Consider the following 23892-nt stretch of genomic DNA (forward strand, 5'->3'; position numbering starts at 1 on the left):
GGTGAGGCTCACCGTTCTGTAGTTCCCCGGGTCGGGTCCTCCTTTCTACTCTTTTTCAAAATGGGAGTGATGTTTCCTTTTTTCCAGTCACCAGGGATCTAACCTGACTGCCAGGACTTTTCAAATATGATGGAGAGAGCCTTGGCAACTACATCAGCCAATTCCCTCAGGACCCTGGAATGCATGAGATCAGGCCCTACTTGTACTTGTTTAGTTTCATCAGGTGGTTTCGAACCTGCTCTTCACTTACAGTCGGAGGGACTTCGCTCCCCCAGCCTCCATCTGTGGGTTCAGGGAAACAAAAGACTGGGGAAGCCTGACTGGCAGCGAAGACTGAGACAAAAAAGTTATTGAGTACCTCAGCCTTCTCCATGTCTTTCGGTACCAGTTCACCTTCTCATTTATCAGAGGGGGAACACTCTCCTTGACCTTTCTTTTCTGAGCAATGTACCTATAGAATTCCTGCCTTGCTCAGCCATCCCTGTTGTCTTCCCTCCCTGCCCACTTTTTTATGCAAGGGAATGGAGAGTTCTTGCGCTCTAAGGAAAACATCCTTAAAGAGTTGCCAGACCTGCTCAGCTCCTTTGTCCTTAAGGACGGTGTTCCAGGGGATCTCATCTGCTAGGTCTTTAAATACTTTGAAATTTGCTCTTCGGAAGTCCCTGGTCCTGACTTTGCTCTTTGCCAGGCCCTAATTTCTCAAGATCACAAACTCAACCAGGGCGGGGTCACTGCAGCCCAGACTGCCTCCAATCTTGACCTTTTTAATGAGCTCTTCTGCACTGGTGAGCACCAGGTCAAGTAACGCTTCTCCTCTGGTTGGTTTGTCTAATACCTGGACCAGGAAGTTGTCCTCAGTGTACTCTAGGAATCTTCTGGATTGCTTACAGCCTGCTGTCTAGTTTTCCCAGAAGACATCCGGCAGGTTGAAGTCCCCCATCAGGATGAGAGCGTGCGAGCACCACGCTTCTTGTAGTTGAAGCCTGAATGCCTCATCCACTGGCTCCCCTTGATCGGGCAGCCTATAGTAGGCCCCAGCTACAACCTGTCCTTTATTGGCATTGTCTTTAGCTCTCTCCCACAAGCTCTCAGCCTGTCTGTGGCTGTTTCTCAGAGGCAACTCTTCACAATCAATCCCTTCCCTAATGTAGAGGGCAACAACCCCTCCCTTTCTTCCCTGTCTACCCCTTCTGAAGAGTTTGTAGCCCTCTAATCCAATGCTCCAGTTATGTGATCCATCCCACATTTCCGTGATAGCAATCAGGTCATATTTGTCTAATTGCACCATGGTTTCCAATTCCTCTTGCTTGTTTCCCATGCTGTGTGCGTTGGTGTAGAGGCACTTCAGCTGGGCAATCGGTCGTACCACGTTTCCAGAACCCTTCCTGACTGCATTGGGATAGTTCACAAGTATTTCCCTGCTGGTACTTAGAGTGATAGTGTTCTCAGGTATGCTTTCTTCACTCAGAGGTGCATCCCTTTCCCCCACCGCATCTAGTTTAAAGCCCTCCTGATAAGCCCAGCCAGCTTACTGCCCAGAACGCTCTTGTCCCACCTGGTCAGATGTGCCCCATCTGGCATCAGCATGCCCGGTCCCTCAAAAGTGCATCCAAGGTCGTAGAACCCAAAACCTTTGGCACAAAACCAGCCTCGCAGCCAATCATTCACTCGGCCCATTCGTCTCCTTCTTCCTGGGTCCCAGTCACCAACTGGGAGGACAGAGGAGAACACTACTTGTGCTCCAAATCCCTTCAACATCTTTCCAAGGGACATAAAATCCTTTCTGATATTTCAGAGTTTCCTTGTTACAGTGTCATTTGATCCTACTTGAAAAAGTAGGAAGGGGTGGTAGTCTTTGGGATCAACCATTCTTGGTAGCCTCTTCGTAATAAAAAATCAACCTAAGTCTGACTCCTTTATTGAACAGTTCCCTACCACAGCTTTTGCTATACACTGCATTTAATTTCAAATGAAAAGTATTTCATTCAACTTTAACACCACACACTAGCAAGAAATTCAGTTATGTTACCAACAACTTTATTGATCAGTTACTAGAAATTCAACTTTTTAATATGCATAAATATAAGCATGTTTCATAAAAAGTAAAAAGCACATTTCCCATTCTGACAAAATCCTATCTTCTTAACAGAAATGGACATCTTTGAAAATAAAATCCTTGAATTACAGTAAGGGAGTATTTGAAATCCCATAGCTAACACAGCTAACACTGATCATCAAAGTAATTAAATTAATGTAATTTCAAGGCCTGCTTTAGACAAAGGATACTAAATATTCAATATGCAGAGAAAATAATTTCAGTAACATAATGGAAAGGGTAAAAAACTGCATATTCCTGTGCATGCAAGAAAAATGTTTCAATAACTTTATTTATCTTCTCTTTCTCTTGATGGGTGTGCATTCTTTTGCACTCCTTGATGATATGACTCACAGATTAGCATTTTGTGAATCAAGTCTACACTGCTTTACCAGTATAATACAATCATTTAGCATAATTAGCATTTCAACACTGTTACGGACTTGGAACAGATTTGCAATGGAAATATTTGCCACATATAGTGTATATCCTAGTGCCCACTGATACATAATTGTCTAAATTACGACACTCACTTGGTGTTCTTTCTTTTCTGGGGTCAGAGTTAAAGCTGCCGTGGGAATTCTCATCTTTATAATATAAACTAGTTTCAGCAAAATAGTTAATGGTACATTAATTTCCATAGTATCAAATTTTAAAGGGGTGGAAACAAGGCAAAAGAAAGATCACAAAACTGCAGTCATGTCAAGTGGCACAAGGAGAAACAAAATGAAAACTCCTGGGCCAAGAATCAAGCATTTCAGTCTTCCCCAGCTAGGTTTTCACTGGTGTGCTCCACCACCCAAGAGTAGAGCCCTACAAAGGAATTAACAGAACACCATTCAGAGCATGACACACGTACAAAAAGTAAACCAAAGAATCATTACAAGGTGTAAACACACAGTAGCCTTACAGGAAAGACATTTTATGCCTAAATCAATGCTTTTTACAAACGGCTTAAATGCTATAGCATAAAGTTTCATAGGTTCTTTATCTGATATACTATAATATTCTGTCTTACCTACTACAAACACAGATGTTACCTATATCAACATCTAACACTGCCCAATTATCTCTTTGCTCTTTGTCTTGCAACAGAAAGTTCCTGAAGCTATTCCTGCCCAGTAAAAGTACAGATTTTAAACTAGTTGTGCACTTCATTAATACACTAATTATTTTTTCTCAGAAACATACAGAACCCACAAGTGAGATTTTCCATGCAGTTAAATAACAAAACTACTGCTTTGACACAGAAAAATCCCACACATTATCCTTCTTAGTTCTCCCTTACATAAACAGTTTCCCAAGGTCAATGCATCTGCGCCATATCCTCAAGAACAAGGCACTAGCCATTGTGTGGCATCACCTGTAATGATGATTTACACAAGAGTAAGGAAAGCTTCAGCATTTCTTTTTCTTAGCCTCACCTAACATATTATTTGCATTTTCCAATTGCAAGAAGGGGATGTTTTTCCTTCACAGAACATAATCTCCAATCACTCATCCCAAAAGGTACAACAACACATGTTCTTTGCCTACAGTTGCCTTCACTCGTTTTATACAAGCATCTATACTGGGTTTACGTGGCAAGGGTTAGGTAGCAGGTGGGCCGCCAGGGTGGCCTCTGTGAAAAGAGTCCAGAAGCTGCCCCATGTTAGATAAGAGCCAGTTCCATCCGGCTCCAAAGGGACCCACCACTGGCTAGAGCCAAGTCAATGAGAGACACTGGTTGTGCCTGTGGGAGAGCACACTGAAAAAAGGAAAAAAAAAAAAAAAAAAAAAAAAAAAAACTGCTGCACAACAGCAGCTGGGAGTGAGGAGTGAGAAACAGAGAGAAAGAATCCTGCAGACACTAAAGTCAGTGAGGAGCGGGAGGATTTGCTCCAGGCACCAGAGCAGAAGCTTCCCTGCAACTCATGGAGAGGCCCCTGGTGGAGCAGGCTGTCCCCCTGCAGCCCATGGGTCCCACATGGAGCAGATCTCCACGCTGCAGCCCATGGAGGAGCCCCCGGTGGAGCAGGTGGATGTGGCCTGGAGGAGGCTGCGGCCCATGGAGAGCCCCCGCAGGAGCAGGCCCCAGGCTGGAGCTGCAGCCCGCGGAGAGGAGCCCACGCAGGAGCAGGGGGGTCTGGGGGGAGCTGCTGTTCCCCTGGGTGACCCATGCTGAAGCAGTCCATTCCTCAAGAATGGATCCCCGTGGTACGGACCCATATTGGGCAGTTCGTGAAGAACTGCATTTTATGGGAAGCTGTGGAGCAGCACAAAGGTATGCAACAGTTCTTAGCAGGCCAAGTGTATAAGAGAAGTATTATCTTTCTGCTGGTCCCATTGCTAGGTCTGCACCCCTTGCAGCCTTCGGCAGATCCCATGACCATTTGACAAAGAAAGTGTCTGTCTGCCTTCCTTTCACTGAGCTCACTATGTCAGAAATGCAATGAAAGGCAGGCAGTACTACATTGTCCTCTCACTTGTTAGCCAAGGCTAAATCCCTGAAGAAGAAAGTACAAAAACACAAAGCAATAGCTCTGCAGCTCATCCTGCAGCTGCCATAGGACAGCTAACATAAGGGTAAAAGTAGGTCCTTTAAAGACAAGATTATTTTTCCAAGTCTGTTTATAAATGTACACTTGTACAAAAGGACAAAGCTTATATGGATTAATGAAAGTGGACCGTAGACTTAGTATCAGTAGCAATCCAGGGTCTTCCCTGCTTCCTTTCCCTCCAAATGGCAGAGACAGGTAAGAAAAGTGATGAAAACCAATGTTAGCAGATAATTAGGAAAATTACTGACCTCCTCCACTACACTTGGTTTGGTATCTAAAGTAGCACTCGGAGGCAACTGCACCAGCAACCACTTTACTCTGAACTCCCTCAGCATTTGTGGAAAGAAAATAACAGGTTACAACAAGGTTTCATAAGGGCTTAATGTTGGCCCAACTTATCTCCCTTCAATATTAACTTAAACAGCACTAAAGATTGCATTGTCTGATTCTGAGTATCCATCACCAGAGATCTTTCTTACTTGAGGCAACTGGATGTATGTCAATGGAAAGGTCTCCAAACAAACCTGGAGAGATGAAGAAAACCAAAGTGAATCTTGTTGCCTTGTGGACTCACCTCATATCACAAACATATTTCCTCAAGAGGACAGAAAAGAAGACTTGAGGAAAAATCAGAAAACAAACAAACAGAACAACTTTACATCAAATCCCATCTGCTTCTGAACAAAAGGAGTAAGTCTAAACATTGGTATCTATATTATAACACACTGATTTCATCCAGACATTAATTTAAATATTGGCAATAGACAAAATATTAAGAAAACTCACAGAAACCAAAGGGAAAGCAGAAATTAAGGGAAAAAGCAAACCCTTGTGTGTCACGTTAAATCAGAACTACTGGTCAGAAAAATTCAGTGCTTCTTCCCCTTTGTAGTTAGGTCCCTTATCACCACCAAGACACCCGATGACATACATGTTTACAACAGCAAGAACTGATTAAGCAAGACTTCTGTTGAGGTCTCCTGTACTAGTCCCACTTTCTGATTGGTCCCATCTTTGCTTGTAGTATGATAGGCCACTGCTGTAATGAAAAATTACACAAAAAACAAACAACACAAAGCACCCCACTTTCTCCAATTCATACTGGTACTATCATGTCTGTAACAGCACCACAGCAATGGTAGAAGAGTGCTGCAGAAATAGCAAACTGGCCAGCCTGAGTCCAGGACTTCCGCTAATAACATGAAGAAGTTACAGAACAGTACCATCTCCAATGTTTAAAACCGCATAAAAATTATTGCAACTGCATACAAAAAGTACAGACTGATTATTTATAAATCTCCGTAAAACCTGTTCAACAGAAACTTTTCCATTGTAACATAGCTGTTGTTGTTTTTAAATGAATGCTTCCCCTCAACCTGCATCGCTTTATCACGTATGATTCTGAAATACTATTTCCAAAGACTAGAAGTCACAAAAAGTATTCGAGCATATCTATAAGAAAATAGTTGATTTCTAAATGTTTCCAGATTTCTAATATAAGGCGTTTTTGAAAGTAAAAAAATCTGATTTTGTGAATAGTGTTTTCAAAACTGACTACTGCCCTTTTCAGAATAGTGAACATGGACATGATTAGTTGCCTTCACCTTCATATCTTTGCACATTCAAGTTTAAGAATTAATTTATCTCAAATTAACCATTGCACCCAATGCTAAGAGAAAGTCTTATTGATTTCACAGTTCACGCAGCCTATTTACTATACCTTCTCTAGCACATGGGCACCTCTACTTATCATACACATCAGTTACACATACCTTCCATAAAGTAAACTAATACTATATGAAAATAAAGCTCACCCCTGACATTAAGATTGTATGTCAAGCACATGCAGTTAATTCTCTAGAGACAAAAGAGACTTCAGCAACTGAATTAATTCTGTTGAAGTCAAATCTGGCTTAGCAAAACTTAAAATTAATTTTAAAAAGAATAAAATAATCCACATTTCCCATAGTTCCACTACATAGACATTAGCTGACTAGTCAAACTCATGCCACATGCAGTAGTAGACTATCATCTACATCTTAAAAGATGAACTTTATTCACTACTGAATCAAGCCTGCTATGAATGCAGCATGATCTGCAGCAAAGTCAGAGATGGTCTAAAAGGAGTCCTTTGAGCCATGTAATCCAGCGTCAGGTAGCAGTCCTAGCCACATCAGAGGTACACTGCTTGGTTTGATGTAAGCCAGGTCTCTACAGTAAAATTAAGAAAGAAAAATAAAAACCTTACAATAAAAATATTAGATGAAAGAGTTCTTGGTGTGGATCAAAATAAATGTCGGTAACAAACACAAAGAAACATGAATCTTCTGACAGAGCAGAACTGGTGAGAAGACAATTCACAGGCACATGCAACTGAAAAGTTCATTCATGCCCTCCAATAGTTACAGGACTCACGTAGGTACAGGTTATTACAACAAATGATGATGCAAGGAATGGATAAACTCTGAGTCCCTCAAAAACTTGCATGTTTCGTCCGATTGCATACACGTGTGGGGAACTCTACTCAACAGCCAGGCAACCTGTACAACCCATTGTTCACAGCAGGAGGCCAAGAGACAGGGCTGCCTTACTAACCCTCATGTCCTAAAACACGAGGGTTAGCAAACCACAAAAGAAAACACAGAACTTCCTCTTCTAGAAAGCTCAATGATTGGTAGGTATTTATCTCCTCATAACCGTTGCTGTATCACAATACTCAGTCCTCTGAAATAAAGCATATGTGCCTTTCAGTTCCTCAAATTGTGTCCCACGGGCAAGCAAGGTCTGTTTGCTTTTTTAATGAATGCCTTGGACTACTGCCATTGGGTAAGTACCAACTTTGGCTGTCACTGACAGTTTCAAGTTTGCTGTGGCGATATTTTGTACCTGAAGCACTGGATGAGTTTGTTTAATTAAGTGAAATAAAGGCTACATTACTAACAACTTGAATATCTCTGAAACAGTAACAGGGCTGTGTAGTAATCCAAGCAGAAAGTCTGACAGCTATCTTCCACTGACTTCAGAGAAACATGGATCAAAGAATTTAACAGGTCAGTCCTTCTTAAGAGTCAAGGAAAGGGATATCTTAGCAACTCCAAAGAGGACAAGTGCCTTAAGAAAAGTCTATAAAACAAAGGAAAGAAACACTATTTACTAAAGCAGGAAGAAAGGTGGAGATTCCCACATGTAGCAACATTTCTCTTTAGTTGAAGTTCTTAAAAAAAGCAGTTTAGAAAAAACAGCTGGATATCTAAATGACTTGAACTAGTTTTGTTTCCCCTGATATGGTTTAATGTAAAAAGAAGAGGGAGGAACATACAGACTACACACACCAAAACAGAATGCACAGTTCTTACGCAGAATGAACTTCCTCAGCTCTTCAAAGAGGAATTGATGAATTAGAGAATGAGAAGAAGCTGAAGATGAAAACTACATAGAGAAAACTAGGAAGCTAGCTGGGAGAATTAAGTTACAATGAGACTGTAACAGGACTTTTGCTTACAGTAGAGAAAGCAAGGCATAATAGGTATTGCCTGAAGATACCTGGCAACTAGTAGAGTAAGAAAAGGAAAGCCTAAGAGCAAGAAAGTGAAAGAACCTAGTGAAGGTGATAAGGGAAAACTTACTGCCTTAAAAAATAATGTCCTGAGAATTTTCTTAAAAGAAAAAAAGACACTGAAAAGGGGACAATTGCTATAAGAACTCTCAGGAGATATTCTGTGGTGACCATCCCATCAAGAAAGGGTGGAACAACAAAGAATGTGGAAAACTGAAAGCCACATAGATGAAGTGCCGTTGGTGAGAGAACTTAAGAATCTGTTCTCATTTCCTCCTCCTGGTTCTCCTCAGAAGATCCCTTCTGCTTCACAGTCCTTTTCACTTGGCCTTTTATATTTAGAATAGAGAATTCTCCCAAACAACTCCTATTCACAATGAAGTCTCTTCCTCTCTTTCACATCTCTGTGGAACACCAGTCCTAGCAATTACTTTTACCATGGCTTTCTTATCCTAATCTATGACCACATTCACCTAAATTCTGAGAGGGTTGTCACACACTGGAACAGGCTCCCCAAGGACGTAGTCATGGCACCAAGCCTGTTGGAGTTTAAGAAGCGTTTGGACTGTGTAGTTAGTCGTATGGTCTGAATTTCTGGGTAGACCTGTGTGGAGCCAGGAGTTGGACTTGATGATTGTTATGGGTCCCTTCTAACTCAGGATATTCTACGATTCTATGATTCTAAATACTGTCCTTTTCCTTCCCTGTTACCCGCCCAAAACAGGAAGAGCTTCACAGTATACGATCCAGCCTCTCTTCCATCTCAAGTGGTTCTGAGGGGAGTAAGTTGCGAATTTTTCCAGAGCTGCAATTCTTTCCCTTTGCCATTCATCTTTTACAATACCAAATAGCTAGGCAATAGGTATCTATACAATTTATATGCTCCCTCTAGCTGCCTCTGCTGCCATCAAGCATCACAAGTACTATGAAATACAGGATTCTCACCTGTTCTGTCACATTCTCCACTGCTGGGAAACCGATCAGCAAGAGACTTTTTAGCACTCAGAGACACCATTACCTGGCAAAACTTTGTACAGGAGCACTGCACAGAATACCAAGTATTCTGCTGTAAGAAAGAGAATCACTTTAAGCTATTTATATTTGGAAAGTTTCTTTTACAGGCACTTAAGCCAACCATTTAGTTTTACTTTACAAGAAGACAAGCTCTGGACAGCTTGTTAGTACAGGTCTTTTCTATTATCAGAGCCATTATTCCATTTCAATGACAGTATTTTCCCCATGTATGTATAAATATATATAAACAATAGTCTGTACACTATCCTCAAATCAATGAGGAAACTATGCTATACATTCTTAGGATGTTGCCTTTGATCCTTCATAACCTCAGCTGCACTTTCTTCAAACAAAGCAAGGCAATAACCTTCTTTCACATAAGGCTAGATTCTTAACATAAAGTGCAATCCAAAGCTGATTTGGGGATAAGTACACGTCTGAGAAATTACAGAATGATTCAAAACAAAGCTGAACACTGTGTGAAGAACCACCTCCCACTGAACTACATGGATAAAAATTAATGGATAAAAAAACAGCAACAGACACAGAGAAAAGAAAATAAGCTTTCAGAAACATTTGTGAATTATTAAACCTATAGTAATGAGCAAACCCAAATAGAAAGTCTCCTTGCCTGTGCTTAACATGCATTCTGAGTACAGCTGCAATCACCACAAGAAAACACTGTTCATCACCATACTGCCATAAGCCACATTCACTACCCAATTGCAAAAGACTAGGAATTTGGATTAGTAATAGTAGAGTATACAAGGCTGTCCCTCAGTCTTTGCCCCTTTGTAGATATATTCATTTAGAAATTCATTATGATTGTGTAGAAGTTATACAGAGCAGTGCAATCCCTGAAAACAGATAAAAGCAAAGGGGGCAGGAGACCTGCATGGATAAGCAAGCAGTTCCTGGCAAAACTCAAACAGAAGAAGGAAGTATACGGAATGTGGAAAAAGGGACAGGCCACATGGGAGGAATATAGGAACGTCATCAGAACATGCAGGGATGCAACAAGGAAGGCTATTGCCCAAATGGAATTAGATCTAGGAAGGGATATCAAGAACAACATGAAGGGTTTCTTCAAACTCATCAGTAGCAAAAGGAAGACTAGGGAAAATGTGGGTCCACTGCTGAATGGGGTAGGTGCCCTTGTGACAAAGGATACAGACAAGGAAGAGTTACCGAAAGCCTTCTTTGCTTCAGTCTTCACTGCTAAGACCAGTCCCTCAGGAATCCCAGACCCTAGAGAAAAGAGAGAAAACCTGGAGAAAGGAAGACTTTCCCTTGGTCGAGGAGGATCAGGTTAGAGATCATTTAGGCAAACCTGAAACCCACAAATCCATGGGCCCAGATGGGATGCACCATGAGTGCTGAGAGAGCTGGAGGATGTTACTGCTAGGCCACTCTCCATCATCTTTGAAAGGTCATGGAGAACAGGAGAGGTGCCTGAGGACTGGAAGAAAGACAAGTGTCACTCCGGTCTTCAAAAAGGTCAAGAAGGAGATCCCAGGAAACTGCAGGCCAGTCAGCCTCACCTCCACCCCTAGAAAGGTGATGGAATAACTCATCCTGGAGGTCATCTCCAAGCACGTGGAGGAGAAGGTGGTGATCAGACTTGGCCAGCATGGATTCACTAAGGCAAAATCATGCTTAACCAATCTGATAGCCTTCTGTGATGGAATGACTGGTTGGGTAGATGGGCGGAGAGCAATGGATGTTGTCAACCTTGACTTCAGCAAGGCGTCTGACACTGTCTCCCACAACATCCTCATAGGTAAGCTCAGGAAGCATGGGATAGATGAGTGAACAGTGAGGTGGATTGAGAACGGGCTGGATGGCAGATCTCAGAGAGTTGTGATCAGTGGCATGGATTCTAGTTGGAGGCCTGTGGCTAGCAGTGCCTCCCAGGGGTCAGTACTGGGTCCAGTACTATTCAGTTCATTCGTTTATGACCTGGATGAAGGGACAGACTGCATCTGAATATGAGGTAATATATAGTAAAATATATTTTTTACTGTGGATGTGATAGAGCACTGGAACAGGCTGCCCAGAGATGTTGTGGAGTCTCCTTCTCTGAAGATATTCAAAACTCGCCTGCTCATAATCCTGTGCAATGTGCTCTATGTGATCCTGCTTAAGCAAGGGGGCTGGACTAGATGATCTTCAGAGGTCCCTTCCAGCCTTAACCATTCTGTGATTCTATGAAAATTCTACCAATCAGAAAATACTTATCTAGCTTTGTCACATTATTTTTCCTGAGGCCTTCCCACCAGTCTCCTAAATTCAGGATTCCTTCAGCTTCAAGCACTTCCTCCCTCAGTCTTTCAGGTCAAATGACTTTAATTAGGAGTAAACCTGAATGACACCACAAGGTCCACAAAGACCTCTACTCTCTATGATTTGAGTTGATCAGCAGCTTTCTAGCAGTTACAAGCTTTTGAGCTAAAGCCCTTTCAAATCCACTGGGTGTGGTATTTCAGCTTTTCTTCTGTTCCTCTCTTTTCAGTACCACCTCATCCTTCCTTTTCAGTCCTTCCTCCCCATGGACAGCTGCAGACTTCCTCTCCCTTAGCCTACTGACTTCTTACTTACTCCCCCTTGGGTTTCTTCTCCAGTCTAGTTCTGTCTCCTCCCCAGACACACCACATAAGGATAACACCACTCTCATGGTCCTATGACTGCATGAGGTTCACGGAAGCCATCATATCATCCTTTTTATGAGAATACACAGACCAGTCCAAGCAATCACAAATCATTAAAGACTGTCCACGGCAAAGACAGTTCCGTTTTAACATCAGTATAGAAACTAAAGCTCAGTTCACAAAGTTCAGCTGATTCTAGAGACATGCAGTAACTTGGCCTCAGAAATACAAACAGCTTTTCACTAGTTAATGTGATGTGCTTCCTTTTTTTACAACAGGGATCATGGAAATAAACACCCTAGCTATTAGTCACTTCCACCTTCAGAAATATCAGGCATTAGAGTAGCACAACGGAATTTGTATTATAATGGAGAACTCTGACAGCAAAAGGAAAAACCTTCAAAAGAACTTAAAAACTTTCCTGTTGTACATTTTGAAATAAAGATCAATGCAAACTTAGAGCTACTAAGATGGTGAAGGGCCTAGAGGGGAAGACGTATGAGGAGCGGCTGAGGTCACTTGGCCTATTCAGTCTGGAAAAGAGGAGGCTGAGGGGACACCTCATCGCGGTCTACAGCTTTCTCACAACGGGGAGCGGAGGGACAGGCGTCGATCTATTCTCTTTAGTGACCAGTGATAGGAAGTGAGGAAATGGAGTCAAGCTGCAGCAGGGAAGGTTCAGACTGAATCTCAGGAAGAGCTTCTTCACTGAGAGGGTTGTCGTGCACTGGAACAGGCTCCCCAGGGAAGTAGTCATGGCATCAATCCTGTCGGAGTTTAAGAAGCATTTGGACTGTGCTCTTAGTCATATGGTCTGAATTTTTGGGTAGACCTGTGTGGTGCCAGGAGTTGGACTTGATGATCCTTGTGGGTCCCTTCCAACTCGGGATATTCTATGATTCTACGATTCAAACTTCAAATCTTTTAAAATAATGTTATCACTTCAGTGTTATCACAAAATCATATTCATATCACTGCAAAGAAATACTATGCTTAATGAATACCTTTGTCCATTTAAGTATTTATTGGAGCATATGCTTATGATTTAGTCTGCCTCATCTCCTTGGAGCTATCCCTAGAATATGCTTACCTGTTTTATACTCTCAATCTTAAAAGCTCTTTAACAATAGGATTTTTTACACCTCCTCAACAGGCAGTTTAACAGCCATGAAAATGCAGTTCTTTGCCTCCTGGGGATGCCTTATTTCCTAACTATCCTTTCTTCTGTATGAAGCTTAGAGGTTAGATGCATCCTGGTTAACTTTGCAGTCAGGGCAAAGGCAGCGGGATCTGCCCCATGACCATGCCCTATGCTGCCAACTCTATCTCTCAAGGTTTATTTTGGACAGCAACGACTGGAAGTGCTTGGAATAATGGAAGAAGCAGTTTAATAGAGCGTGAAGAGGAAGTGTTTTTGAAAGCAGGCTGAGATGGAAAAGTGAGAAAGGGGTTAAAAGCCAGTTTAAGAACAATGCCTTCAAATGTAGCAATAGATAACTAATAGACAACTTCTCAAGAAATACATCATGACTTTCTCACAAACACCTGTGCAGTAAGGAAAGCATCTAACATCTTTAACAAAGAACAGTCTCCTGCCTCATTACAAACACAGGACAGAAAGCATGTTATTCAATCAAAGAAAGTAAGCCATGCAACTGAGGTGATGTTTTGTTTTTGTTTTGTTTTTTTTTTCCCCCCCCAGGAAACATAGCATTTATATCCAGCAATGAAAGATTCACCTGAGATAGACTGCAAGAAGCAGCAGAAACAGCTTCTGGAAGACAGTTTTAAGAGACTTGGAGAGATGGAGAGGTAGGACAGAACGCATGAGTGACAGTTCGTCTCCAACAGAGCATCTTGTTACACGTGAGCAAAAGTACACAGAATTTTACAACTTCCCAGTGACCATTTGTATTCACTAGCATGTAGTTCTAGCATGCATTATAGTAAGGAAAGAGAAGGCAGTCCATTGGCACTTCCCTACTTTATCAGAATTGCACCACTACACAGAGTGGAAATGGCAAAGACCCATCTCTGACCCATTCACATTCTCTGGGTATCACTAAGCTGGCCCTGCCAGGACTGATTCTGCCCTAAGATCCATAACAACCACACCACAAATGGGAAAGTTCTCTGCTGATCCTGACATATTTATTCCATTTTCTAGAGTCAAAGAAGGCAGCCCTCAGACAAGAAATTTTCCCTGATCATGCACTGTCTTTTCCCAATCTTGGCAGCATGATGTACTGTCATCACACTTCCTACATGAACTCTGAAAAAACAGGGCTTGACCATCTCCCAAAGGTATCTTAAAGTGATGACAAGCAAAGAAGCCATTTTGGACATTGGGAATCACAAAAGGAAAGCAATTTTTTCAAAGAGAAAGATTCTTTAACCCTATTACACACATACCTTTCCAGCATAAGCCTTCAGCATAGTGAGGAAAATGTTTAACATTTTTTTTTAATTCCTTTAAGTTTTTTAGCAACATATCACCATCTAAAACCTTTTTCTGTTTCTCCTCATAGAGAAGCCAACGAGGAGACTGGATATGCTGGACCTCATTGTCACCAAAAAGGAGGGGCTGGTGAGGAATGTGAAACTCAAGGGCAGCCTTGGCTGCAGTGACCATGAAATGGTGCAGTTTAGGATCCTGACAGCAGCAAGGAGGGTGCACAGGAAACTTGCAACACTGGACTTTGGGAGAGCAGACTTTGGTCTCTTCAGTGATCTGCTTGGTAGAGTACCATGGGACAAAGCCCTGGAGGGAAGAGGGGCCCAGGAAAGCTGGGATCACTATTCATCAACTATTCAAGGATCACTATTCATCATATTTGAGAAGTTTGCAGATGACACCAAGCTGCATGGTGTGGTCTACATGCTGGAGAGAATGGATGTCATCCAGAGGGACCTGGACAGACTTGAGAGGTGGGCCTGTGAGAACCTCATGACATTCAACAAGGCCGACTGCAAGGTCCTGCACCGAAACCAGGGCAATCCAAAGCACAAAAACAGGCTGGATTGAAAGCAGCACTGCTAAGAAGGACTGGGGGGTGTTGGTTGACAACAAGCTCAACATGAGTCATCAATGTGTGCTTGCAGCCCAGAAAGCCAACCGTATCCTGGGCTGCATCAAAAGAAGCACGGCCAGCAGGTTGAGGAAGGTGAATCTCCCCCTCTGCTGTCATGAGACCCTACCTGGAGTAATGCATTCAGCTCTGGGGATGCCAACAAAAGAAGGATATGGACCTATTAGAGTGAGTCCAGAGGAGGGACATGAGGATGATCAAAGGGCTAGAATACCTCTCCTATGAAGACAGGGTAAGGGAGTTGGGGTTGTTCAGTGTAGAGAAATGAAGGCGCTGCGGAGACCTTATAGCAGCCTTCCAATACCTACAAAAAGGTAGGAGAGGAACAGGGAGTATTTTGATAGGATGTGGAGGCTTTGAGGACAAGGCTTTGAACTAAAAGAAGGTAGATTTTGATTAGATCTAAGGAAGAAATTCTTTTCTGTGAGGATGGTGAGGCACTGGGACAGGTTGCCCAGAGAAGCTGTGGATGTCCCATCCCTGGAAGTGTTCAAGGCCAGGCTGGATGGGGCTTTGAGCAACCTGGTCTAGTGGAAGGTGTGGCATGGGGGGGCATCCACAAATTAGATGTGGCATCCACAAATTAGATGATCTTTAAGGTCCTTTCCAACCCAAACCATTCTATGATTCTTTATCTTTGGTGCTTACAAATACTGCCATAGTCTCACATACAAATACCTCCTTCCTTCCCAGAACTAACAGCTGCTTAATGTTAAGATCAGAAACTCACATTGGAGAAAACATGAGGAGGTCATCTAGTCCAAATGATGCTCAACACATGGTCTGCTATAAGTCAGTACAGGGCTTTATTCACTCAGGTCTTAAAAGCCTGTGAGGACAGACATTGCACAACTTGTTCTAACACTTGACTGTCTTCACAGTGGAAAAGTTTTTTGTTATATCTGGCTTGTACAACTTGTTTCAACATGTTTGTTGTCTCTCATCATACCATCATGCACTGCTGAGAAGAGTGTAGTTCTGTCTTCTTGATAAGTACTCTCTCTTAAGTACTGGAAGGCTACTATTAGGTTTCATCAAAGCATTCTCTTCTCAAGGCTGAACAAGCCCATTTCTCAGTCTCAGGTCCTCGTACTGTATTAGGGCCCTGAGAGTACTTGAAAGGCCTTTAAAGACCTGAATCAGCCTTACCTAGTGCCTCCACAACCGCTATGCCAAATGGTCTATGGGATCCATTTCAGCTCAGCCCTGGGTCTTCAGTCCCTGCCTGAGCTATGTTGTAGGTGTGTCTGTATCCAGCTTTGTCACAGCTGTGCCTTTGTCTGGCCATGGACCCACTTGATCCACACTCTGACCCACAGACTGACTTCCTAGCTTGACCTCAGATCTGCCACATCACTATGGACCTGTCCCATGATAACTGGACTGTGTCTGACCCTGGTTACTATCACTGGGCCTTAACCTGACCTGCAGATTCACTTCCCAACTTGACCTCGGACCTACCTCATTACCACAATCATGCCTGGTAATCAAGACTCTTGGTTGGCAGTGTCTGCCATCCCATCTCCAGCATCTGTCTCATTCAGTACTATGAACTGGAAATACACATCTCTAATTGATATTTTCTGGTAAAATAATCATGATATCTAAGATAACATCGACATTCACAATTACCCCTTTACCCTCCTCAAGAGATATTAATAGGATCGCTTGCACCTCTGAGCTTTGTCTGAATAATGCAAGTGATGCCACCTTAGTTATATTCTGACCCCGAAGTCTACTCATGCAATTTTATTAATTAGAATTATTCAGTTTTAAAGAAAGTAGAGGTGCCCCAAACGAAATTTGCCAAAAGTTCTCCAGCCCCATTACAAAAAAAGGCCTTGTCTGGAGGATTTGCAACATGAACAGCACAGGTCTAAAAATAAAGAAGGAAAGGAGAAGATCTGGAGGCAGAAGCTATATTAGTTTCATCAGTTTTCATTTCTGGAGCTCAGTAAAATGCAAAGTGGAAACGAATGGCATAGAAGCATGAAAAGTGACTTCCTTGATGTTATCAGCCACACACATACCACAATGATAAATTATCTTTTGAAATCATTTTAAATATTTTAAGTTCTAAGATTGGCCCATATTCTGTGCTGATATAAGTCATATTAATTCACTCCTTCAGTAATTATTATCCTTTAAAACTACCTATAGCACCTGCTACTAACAATAGTAGAACTGGCTACAATAATATGCCAAATGTTTGCATCTACATGGTGAAGGTAAAGTTTAAGTCAATCTGGGAATTACAGCACAAACAAGCTGCACAATTTGACTTTCATGGTTCTTCTGGAGAATACCTAACTTTTTCCAGTCAAATCCCAAGTGACCCACCAAAAGTCTTAAAATAAGTTCAGTGCAGTCAGGCAAGAAATTCAGATGTTCACATTCCCAGCTCTGTTGTTCAAACCACAAAACTATACAGTGTAAAAGCAGAACAAGAGTTGATAGTAGTACTAAGTAAGGAAATACAGCTTTATTTACCCTTGCACTCTAGTTTTTCCCCAACACAGCATCTCCATACCACAGGTCCTCCTCTCTGCCCATCTGAAATCTCCTGATCTGACGGTCTTTTCAAGAGAGGCAGAGGTCATGGAGCTCCCAGCCCACATCAGAAGCAGGGTGACAGGTAAACACCCAAGATTCATCGAGAAAAGTTTCCAAAAGCTTGAACAGGAAAAGACAAAGCTAGAGCCAAGTTCTGCATACAAAGGGGGGAGGCAGGAAGCACCTCAACGGCAGCTTCTGAGAGCTGTCAGCTCATCCAGCAGCCATGGCTTTCTCCCTGAACTGTATTCTCCCTCCAGCAACATGGGCTTCCCTGCCGTGCTATCTCACCTCTCAGGCAATCTCACCTGTGCTCTGCCTCCTACAGGGACTTCTCCCCGCTCCCACCGACCCAAGGCTCAGCTCGGGTCGGCATCTTCACATCGTGCTGCAGCCTTAGGGGCTGTACAAGTGGAAAAGAAAGGTCGCCTCCCCTCCTCACACAGGGCAGCACTGCAGGAGGCGTATTTCCCCCCGTGGCAGGGAGAACTCTCTGGCTGAAGCCATCTGCTCCGGTGAAAGATGGGCACTACAAGTTCCCTGGCTAAGATCAGGACCGTGTACGCAGAAGCCACTGGGCTCGTCTTGTCCCTCTACATTAACTTTCCTGCTTCCGCAAAAGAAATCACACAGACGCTGGGAGGTGGGACGGTGTCACTGTTTTCAGCACACAGCTCCCCACCCCTGCGAACCACCCTCACCCCTCTGGCGGCCCCCACCCGCCCGCTGGGTCCCTGCCGCTCCCCAGCGCCTCTAAACGCCAGGCCGGAACTCCGGCACCGCACAGCACCCCCCGCGACCGGCTTCTCCCCCGCCGCCCCGCTTCTTCCCACCCCCAAGGCCGGGAAGCGCCCGCAACTTTTCCCTCCGGCTCCCTGCACCCCGCGCCGCCGGGGCTCACCCGCACGTCCCTGGACCGCGTTGGGCTGGGCTGGGTCGGGCCGGGCCGGGCCGGGCCGGGCCGGGCCGAGCCGAGCCGGATAGGGCCGAGTCCTGAGGGAGCTGCACAGGCACGGCAGGACACGGCTCCAGCTCCTGCCAGCGGAAACGGGAGGAGGGGCTCGGACCGGCCCTACAGAGCGGGGAGGAGCTGGGGGCGCTGCCCAGGGGCCGGCTCCAGTCCCGCGGAGGGGAGGGAGCTCCACCGGCCCCGTCCCCCAGCGGTGCTCGCTCCGCCAGCGCCGCGCATCTGGAGCCGACCCGGCTGAATTCGGAGCGAGAGGCTGCAGCCATCCCGCACCACATCCCCTTTTTGAGAGCTCTGCCTGGAACCTGCTCACCCGTGGCCCGAGGTGCCCGGCACGGGAGACCCCTGGGGCATCCCCAAAATGGATGCCAGGGGCAGCACCCTTTTGGACCCTCACAGATTTCGGGGGCTGCACCAAGGTCTACCCATTTGAAGGCTGGGGGGGCACCTACCGACTCCCTCCCTCAGCTGCCTGTACTGTCCTGAGGGGCCTGCAGTTGAACATCTACTGCGTTCTGCAGGGCAGGGGTAGTAACCATGCTAAGCTGTGAACAGTTAAGCTGCTAGCTGCTCCAAGCCTGTGTCAGTCAATATTGCTGTGACTTCTAGCACAGAGGATAAGCTGTTGAAGGGTACTATATTTTACAGTGTGTGTAGAGAAACTCAAGGCTCTTCTATAAGTATTACCACAGAAAAAAGCTGTTTCACATTCCTAAATCCCTTGTGTACTCCTACTTTCTTCCGTGATGGCACTATTGTTGTCATGTTTCTCAATTCAAGGATATGTTCACTTCAATATATTCTCTCATACTTTCCATTCTGTTCTTTGTGTATTCTTACACACTGCTTGATGCAGCAGTCTCTGAGCATCCTGGTCATCATATTGCCAACTATACAACTACCAAGTTTGCTCCTGTCTCCATGAGAGAGGCATGTGCAGCAGTGTTCTGTTCTTTATTTATGTACAAATGTACACAAATGTTTCTATGTTTTTGCCTTACAGCAAGCAATGAAGGATACCTGTTTTGCAATGCAACATGTGATAGAGAGCTGTGAAGGGAATTTGATTTGGCTCTTTATTTCTAGGCTCCAGAAAAGCTCCATCTCCTTTATGCCGTAGCTCTAATGCAGTAACTCCCAATATACCTGAGAACTGAAGGATCTTCATTCCAGAATTGTTCTCAATCTTTAAATAACTCAGGCTTAAATAAGAGTGTACCTTGGAGATAAAGAACCACTTCCTCAAAAATGAACAATACAGGAAGCCAATACTGGCAAGGGAGAACAAGTTTGAGTTTGGTTTTGTTTGCTCTTTGTTGTTGTTGTTTTGTTCATTGGTTTGCTTTAGCAGAGACAGCTAGCACAAGCAGCTTTATACCCAAAGGTACTGGATATCTATAGTTCTAGTTAAAGTGAAAAAGGAATAGGTGAGAACAAGTCATCATTCAAAACTCTATCATGGAAAGAAGGTAAAAAATGATGCTATTTCAGAACTTTGTATGAACTTGAGGATCACTGAAACTGGGGACTGGAGTGACTGATACTGCAGAATCACATTCCACCAAGGATACTGCACTAGGCTGCAGATCTCTTCTTGATATGCTAGTAAATTTAGGAAAATAGTCTCTTTATACTTTTGTTTCATTTTCAACTAGCTGTCTTTCCAATGTGAGCAAATCTAACATTGGGGCTCTCTAGTTGTGTTCACACATTTTGCACACAATGAGGAATAGAAAGAATTGCACTTCATCAGTAATATACTTGAATCTATGACATCTGACCAGGAAATCTAAAGATTGCATACAGCTTTTGAAAGCAGCTTTGAGTAGCTATATTTGAGGCATCTAGACATGGACACACAGCTTTCCGGTGTGATTCACAGGGTATATCCCCTTTGGCATGGCAACAGTACTGAATACTTTGGGGAAATTAGGGAGGACGAAAATAAAAATGTCTTGTCTTTAGCAGAAAATCATCCATCTAGACCCTCCAGAATTGTTATATTTAGAGCAGGTTCTTCCCTCATTATTGCTATATTGCCCATTTGAAGGACATGATGAGGCACTGCTTGTTTTCCTCAGAATGAGCACCAGTACTTTGTGACTCATTTAAGTGGCCCAAACTGGCTTGGATCATGGATCTGGAGTCTTGATTACTTGCTGAATCATTATGTCAGATTATGGAAATACAGGCAAAATGTCTGTCATACAACACTACGGGGACAGGCAGGTTTTTTTAGGGATCCTGGGTAGAATGAGGACTGGCCACAGGGTTGTGGTTATAACTAGAGCTTTATTATTGCATAAAAATATTAACAATCAGCACAGCTTGTCGTTATACTTTTTCTTTAGTAAATAATGCAGGTTATTTATACACATCAATTTTAGTAATTAGCATGGTTTTATTATTATCTGCAGTTTTTAGTCATCTAGAATTGTTAGTCACCTGGACCCTCTGCATAACAGGTCAAATTCTGAATAATCAGTGCACAATACTATAACCATAATCTAGACTTGGAACTCGACTAGAAAAACACAAGTCAATCTCTCAGTCCTCAGAGGAAGAGGACAATGGTGGAGGCATTCCTGAGGATCAGGGAGTTTGCCATCCAGCAGCAATTCCAGTCTGAAGTCCCACTGAGGACTTGCAGCTGCTTGATTTGACATGCAATATTTCATATGTGGTTAAGTTTCCCTGTTCCACAATGGGTTTCACTACATCCTGGCAACCCAGCACCTGGGCTTTGACAATATTCATGAGCAAATGTTCTTACCATAGTTCTGAGAAGTGAGGGAAGTGGGGTGGTACGTGATCAGCCTGGTTATCTTGGTGTTGATGCTGCCATTGGTTTTGCTGCAGACTGGTGATGCAGGACTGACGAAACAGCATTACTCCTTAGCAGCACTGGACATGTTCTCTTTGCCTCTACTATATCTTTCACACAAGTTTGAGGGCATTCTCTTCTGTCTGAATCAGTTCTTATTCTTTGCTGTCACCACTCAAGTTCTTCATCCCCGTCATCTAGTCCAAGAACCAATGAAAAATGAGCTGAATAATAGAGAAGAAAAAGTCAATGGGAAACCATTATGCCAAAGGCTAAAGCGGGTATGTAATACTCAAGGAACAAATGATCATTGGATCTAGATACAGAAGTAGAAAGAGATTTAATTCAATCCCTACCTCAGTCTCTAAGCCTACTTACATGTTTTCTTTATTGACAATGTCCACTTAAGAAGTTCCCACCCCCTCATCACAGATAAATGAAAGAATTCAAATGAACTCATCTTACCTGAAATGTTTCTTTTCGCTTTGAAGTGAAGTTGAAGGGAGGGGCTCCTATCTTGCCTGGTTCTGTGTTGCTCAGACCCATGGTTTATTTTATCTTATCTCAGAAGGCTATCTCTAAGTGGAATCAGTTCAGTAATTGAGTTTGACATGACTCCACAAGCAGTTGTAGCTGCAGAAATGAAGGCTGATAAATGGAAGCATAGGGGTTAGAAAAGAAAGGAGCCATAGCTGAAAGAAAAATTTTGAGCTGCTTTGCACCATGGACATTTAGATCCCTGTTTTTTCACTTAATCATCAAATGCCCTAGTGTTGTGGATGTACAGTGATTAGTGGAATCAGCTTTTGCTGTCTTGCCCTTTGATTTTACAGCAAGTTCTTACAGGTTTAGGTGGTGTTTTCTATTATTTCTGCCCCAAAAGAAATTACATTTGTAAGACACTGATATCCTCATTTATTTTTGGTTGGTTAGAGTTCAGTTTAGACTTTCCTTTGAAACTAGGCTAGTTCATTTTTAACATGTGCTGCTTTTTGGTGTTTACTTTGTGAGCAACAATCCACAGCCAATAAATAACACAGGTTCAGGCAAGGATATCAGTGAAGTAGTATTTTTATTCATGATTGCAATGGTGGGAGTCCTGCAAGCAGGAACACACAGCAGAAGTGTATCATAAACTTATATCCCCTATTACCTGACACTTGATTCCTCCCCTGTTTCCTCATTGGCTTAATACTAGAGGTTCACAACATACTCGATGCTTGTTACTATACCATATATACACAATTTTATTTGACCAACCTTTAATATCTCCTTTTCCCCTTTTTTCTTCTTCTCTCTTGGCTGGAAGGGCCCGTGTTTTTTTTCTTCTTGCTGATTCCACAACTGCTTGTCTTGTTTTTCTTAGCCATCCTCCTTATTTTGGAACAGTGGAACCTTCCACTGTCTCTTGATCTGCTTAACATACTCCCCACTGTTACGCCACTGTTATGCCTGAAAAATGACTTCTGAATAAGCAAGGTTAGTGGAATTTTCCACTGCAAAAACACAACTTTAATTCTCACAACTTTCCACTGTTTTCAGCAAAATTGCAGCTGGCTTTTAGTCTGATACACTATCTGGTTTCGTCTGGTGAGTTTCCAAGAAAGGGAGCCTTGGAAGTGGAGATCATAGAATCAAAGAATCATAGAATTATCAAAGTTGGAAAAGACCTCCAAGATCATCTGGTCCAACCATCACCCTACTACCAATGTCACTCACAAAACTGTGTCCCTAAGCATCAAGCCCAACCTCTCCTTAAACACCCTCAGGGATGGTGACTCCACCACATCTCCCTGGGCAAACCATTCCAATGCCTAACTACTCTTTCTAAGAACAAATGTCACCTCATTTCCAATCTAAACCTCCCCTGGTGCAACTTGAGGCCATTCCCTCTTGTCCTATCACTAGTTATCTGCGAAAAGAGGCTGACCCCCAGCTCCCCGCAACTTCTTTTCAGGTAACTGTAGAGAGCAATAAGGTCTTCCCCTGAGCCTCCTCTTCTCCAGACTAAACAACCCCAGTTCCCTCAGTTGCTCCTCACAGGACTTGTGTTCCAGGCCCTTCACCAGCTTTCTAGCCCTTCTCTGGACACAGTCCAGGGCCTCGATGTCCTTCTTGTACTGAGGGCCCAAAACTGAACTTGAGGTGTGACCTCATCAGAGCTGAGTACAGGGGGACAATCACCTCCCTGGTCCTGCTGGCTACACTATTCCTGATACAAGCCAGGATGCCATTGGCCTTCTTGGCCACCTGGGCATGCTGCCAGCTCATGTTCAGACAAGCATCAACCAGCACCCCCAGATCCTTTTCCTCTGCACAGCTTTCCAGCCACTCTGCCCCAAGCCTGTAGTGTTTGCATGGGGTTGTCTGTGGCCAAAGTGCAGGACCTGGCATTTAGCCATGTTGAACGTCAACCCATTGGCCTCTGCCCATTGACCCAACCTGTCCAGGTCCCTCTGCAGGGCCTTCTTATCCTCTGGCAGATCGACACTTCCCCCCCCAACTTGGTGTCGTCTGCAAAATCACCGAGTGTGCATCAATTCCTTTGTCCAAATCATCAATAAAAATATTAAAGAAGATGGGCTCCAACACCAGCCCCTGGGGAA

General features: G+C 43.5%; 1 protein-coding gene and 1 long non-coding RNA gene across 6 annotated transcripts in view; both read right to left on the minus strand.

The window, feature by feature from the left end:
* The window catches only part of TSPAN9 (tetraspanin 9), a 183160-nt gene extending 164550 nt beyond the window's left edge, over nt 1-18610 (minus strand). The window contains exons 1-3 of one of the 5 annotated variants that reach the window (XM_040574373.1): nt 10536-10664; nt 10394-10453; nt 5115-5159 (exon numbers count right to left, since the gene is read on the minus strand). In XM_040574373.1, the coding sequence (XP_040430307.1) occupies nt 5115-5159; nt 10394-10453; nt 10536-10554 (124 nt within the window). In that variant the 5' untranslated portion in view covers nt 10555-10664. Of the gene's footprint in view, nt 1-5114; nt 5160-10393; nt 10454-10535; nt 10665-15672; nt 15692-17432; nt 17457-18396 lie in introns of those variants that run through there. The other 4 variants (XM_040574434.1, XM_040574395.1, XM_040574409.1 and 1 more) reach the window with 4 other exon arrangements.
* Nucleotides 18611-20173: 1563 nt separating this feature from the next.
* LOC121078342 lies at nt 20174-23206 on the minus strand. The gene is made up of 3 exons (XR_005824537.1): nt 22547-23206; nt 21752-21934; nt 20174-21510 (listed from the first exon to the last, which is right to left on the minus strand). It is a non-coding gene; the product is annotated as an uncharacterized LOC121078342 (long non-coding RNA).
* Between the last annotated feature and the right edge of the window lie 686 nt (nt 23207-23892).

This window comes from Cygnus olor, chromosome 1 (genome assembly GCF_009769625.2).
Source record: "Cygnus olor isolate bCygOlo1 chromosome 1, bCygOlo1.pri.v2, whole genome shotgun sequence".
Classification (NCBI taxonomy): domain Eukaryota; kingdom Metazoa; phylum Chordata; class Aves; order Anseriformes; family Anatidae; genus Cygnus; species Cygnus olor.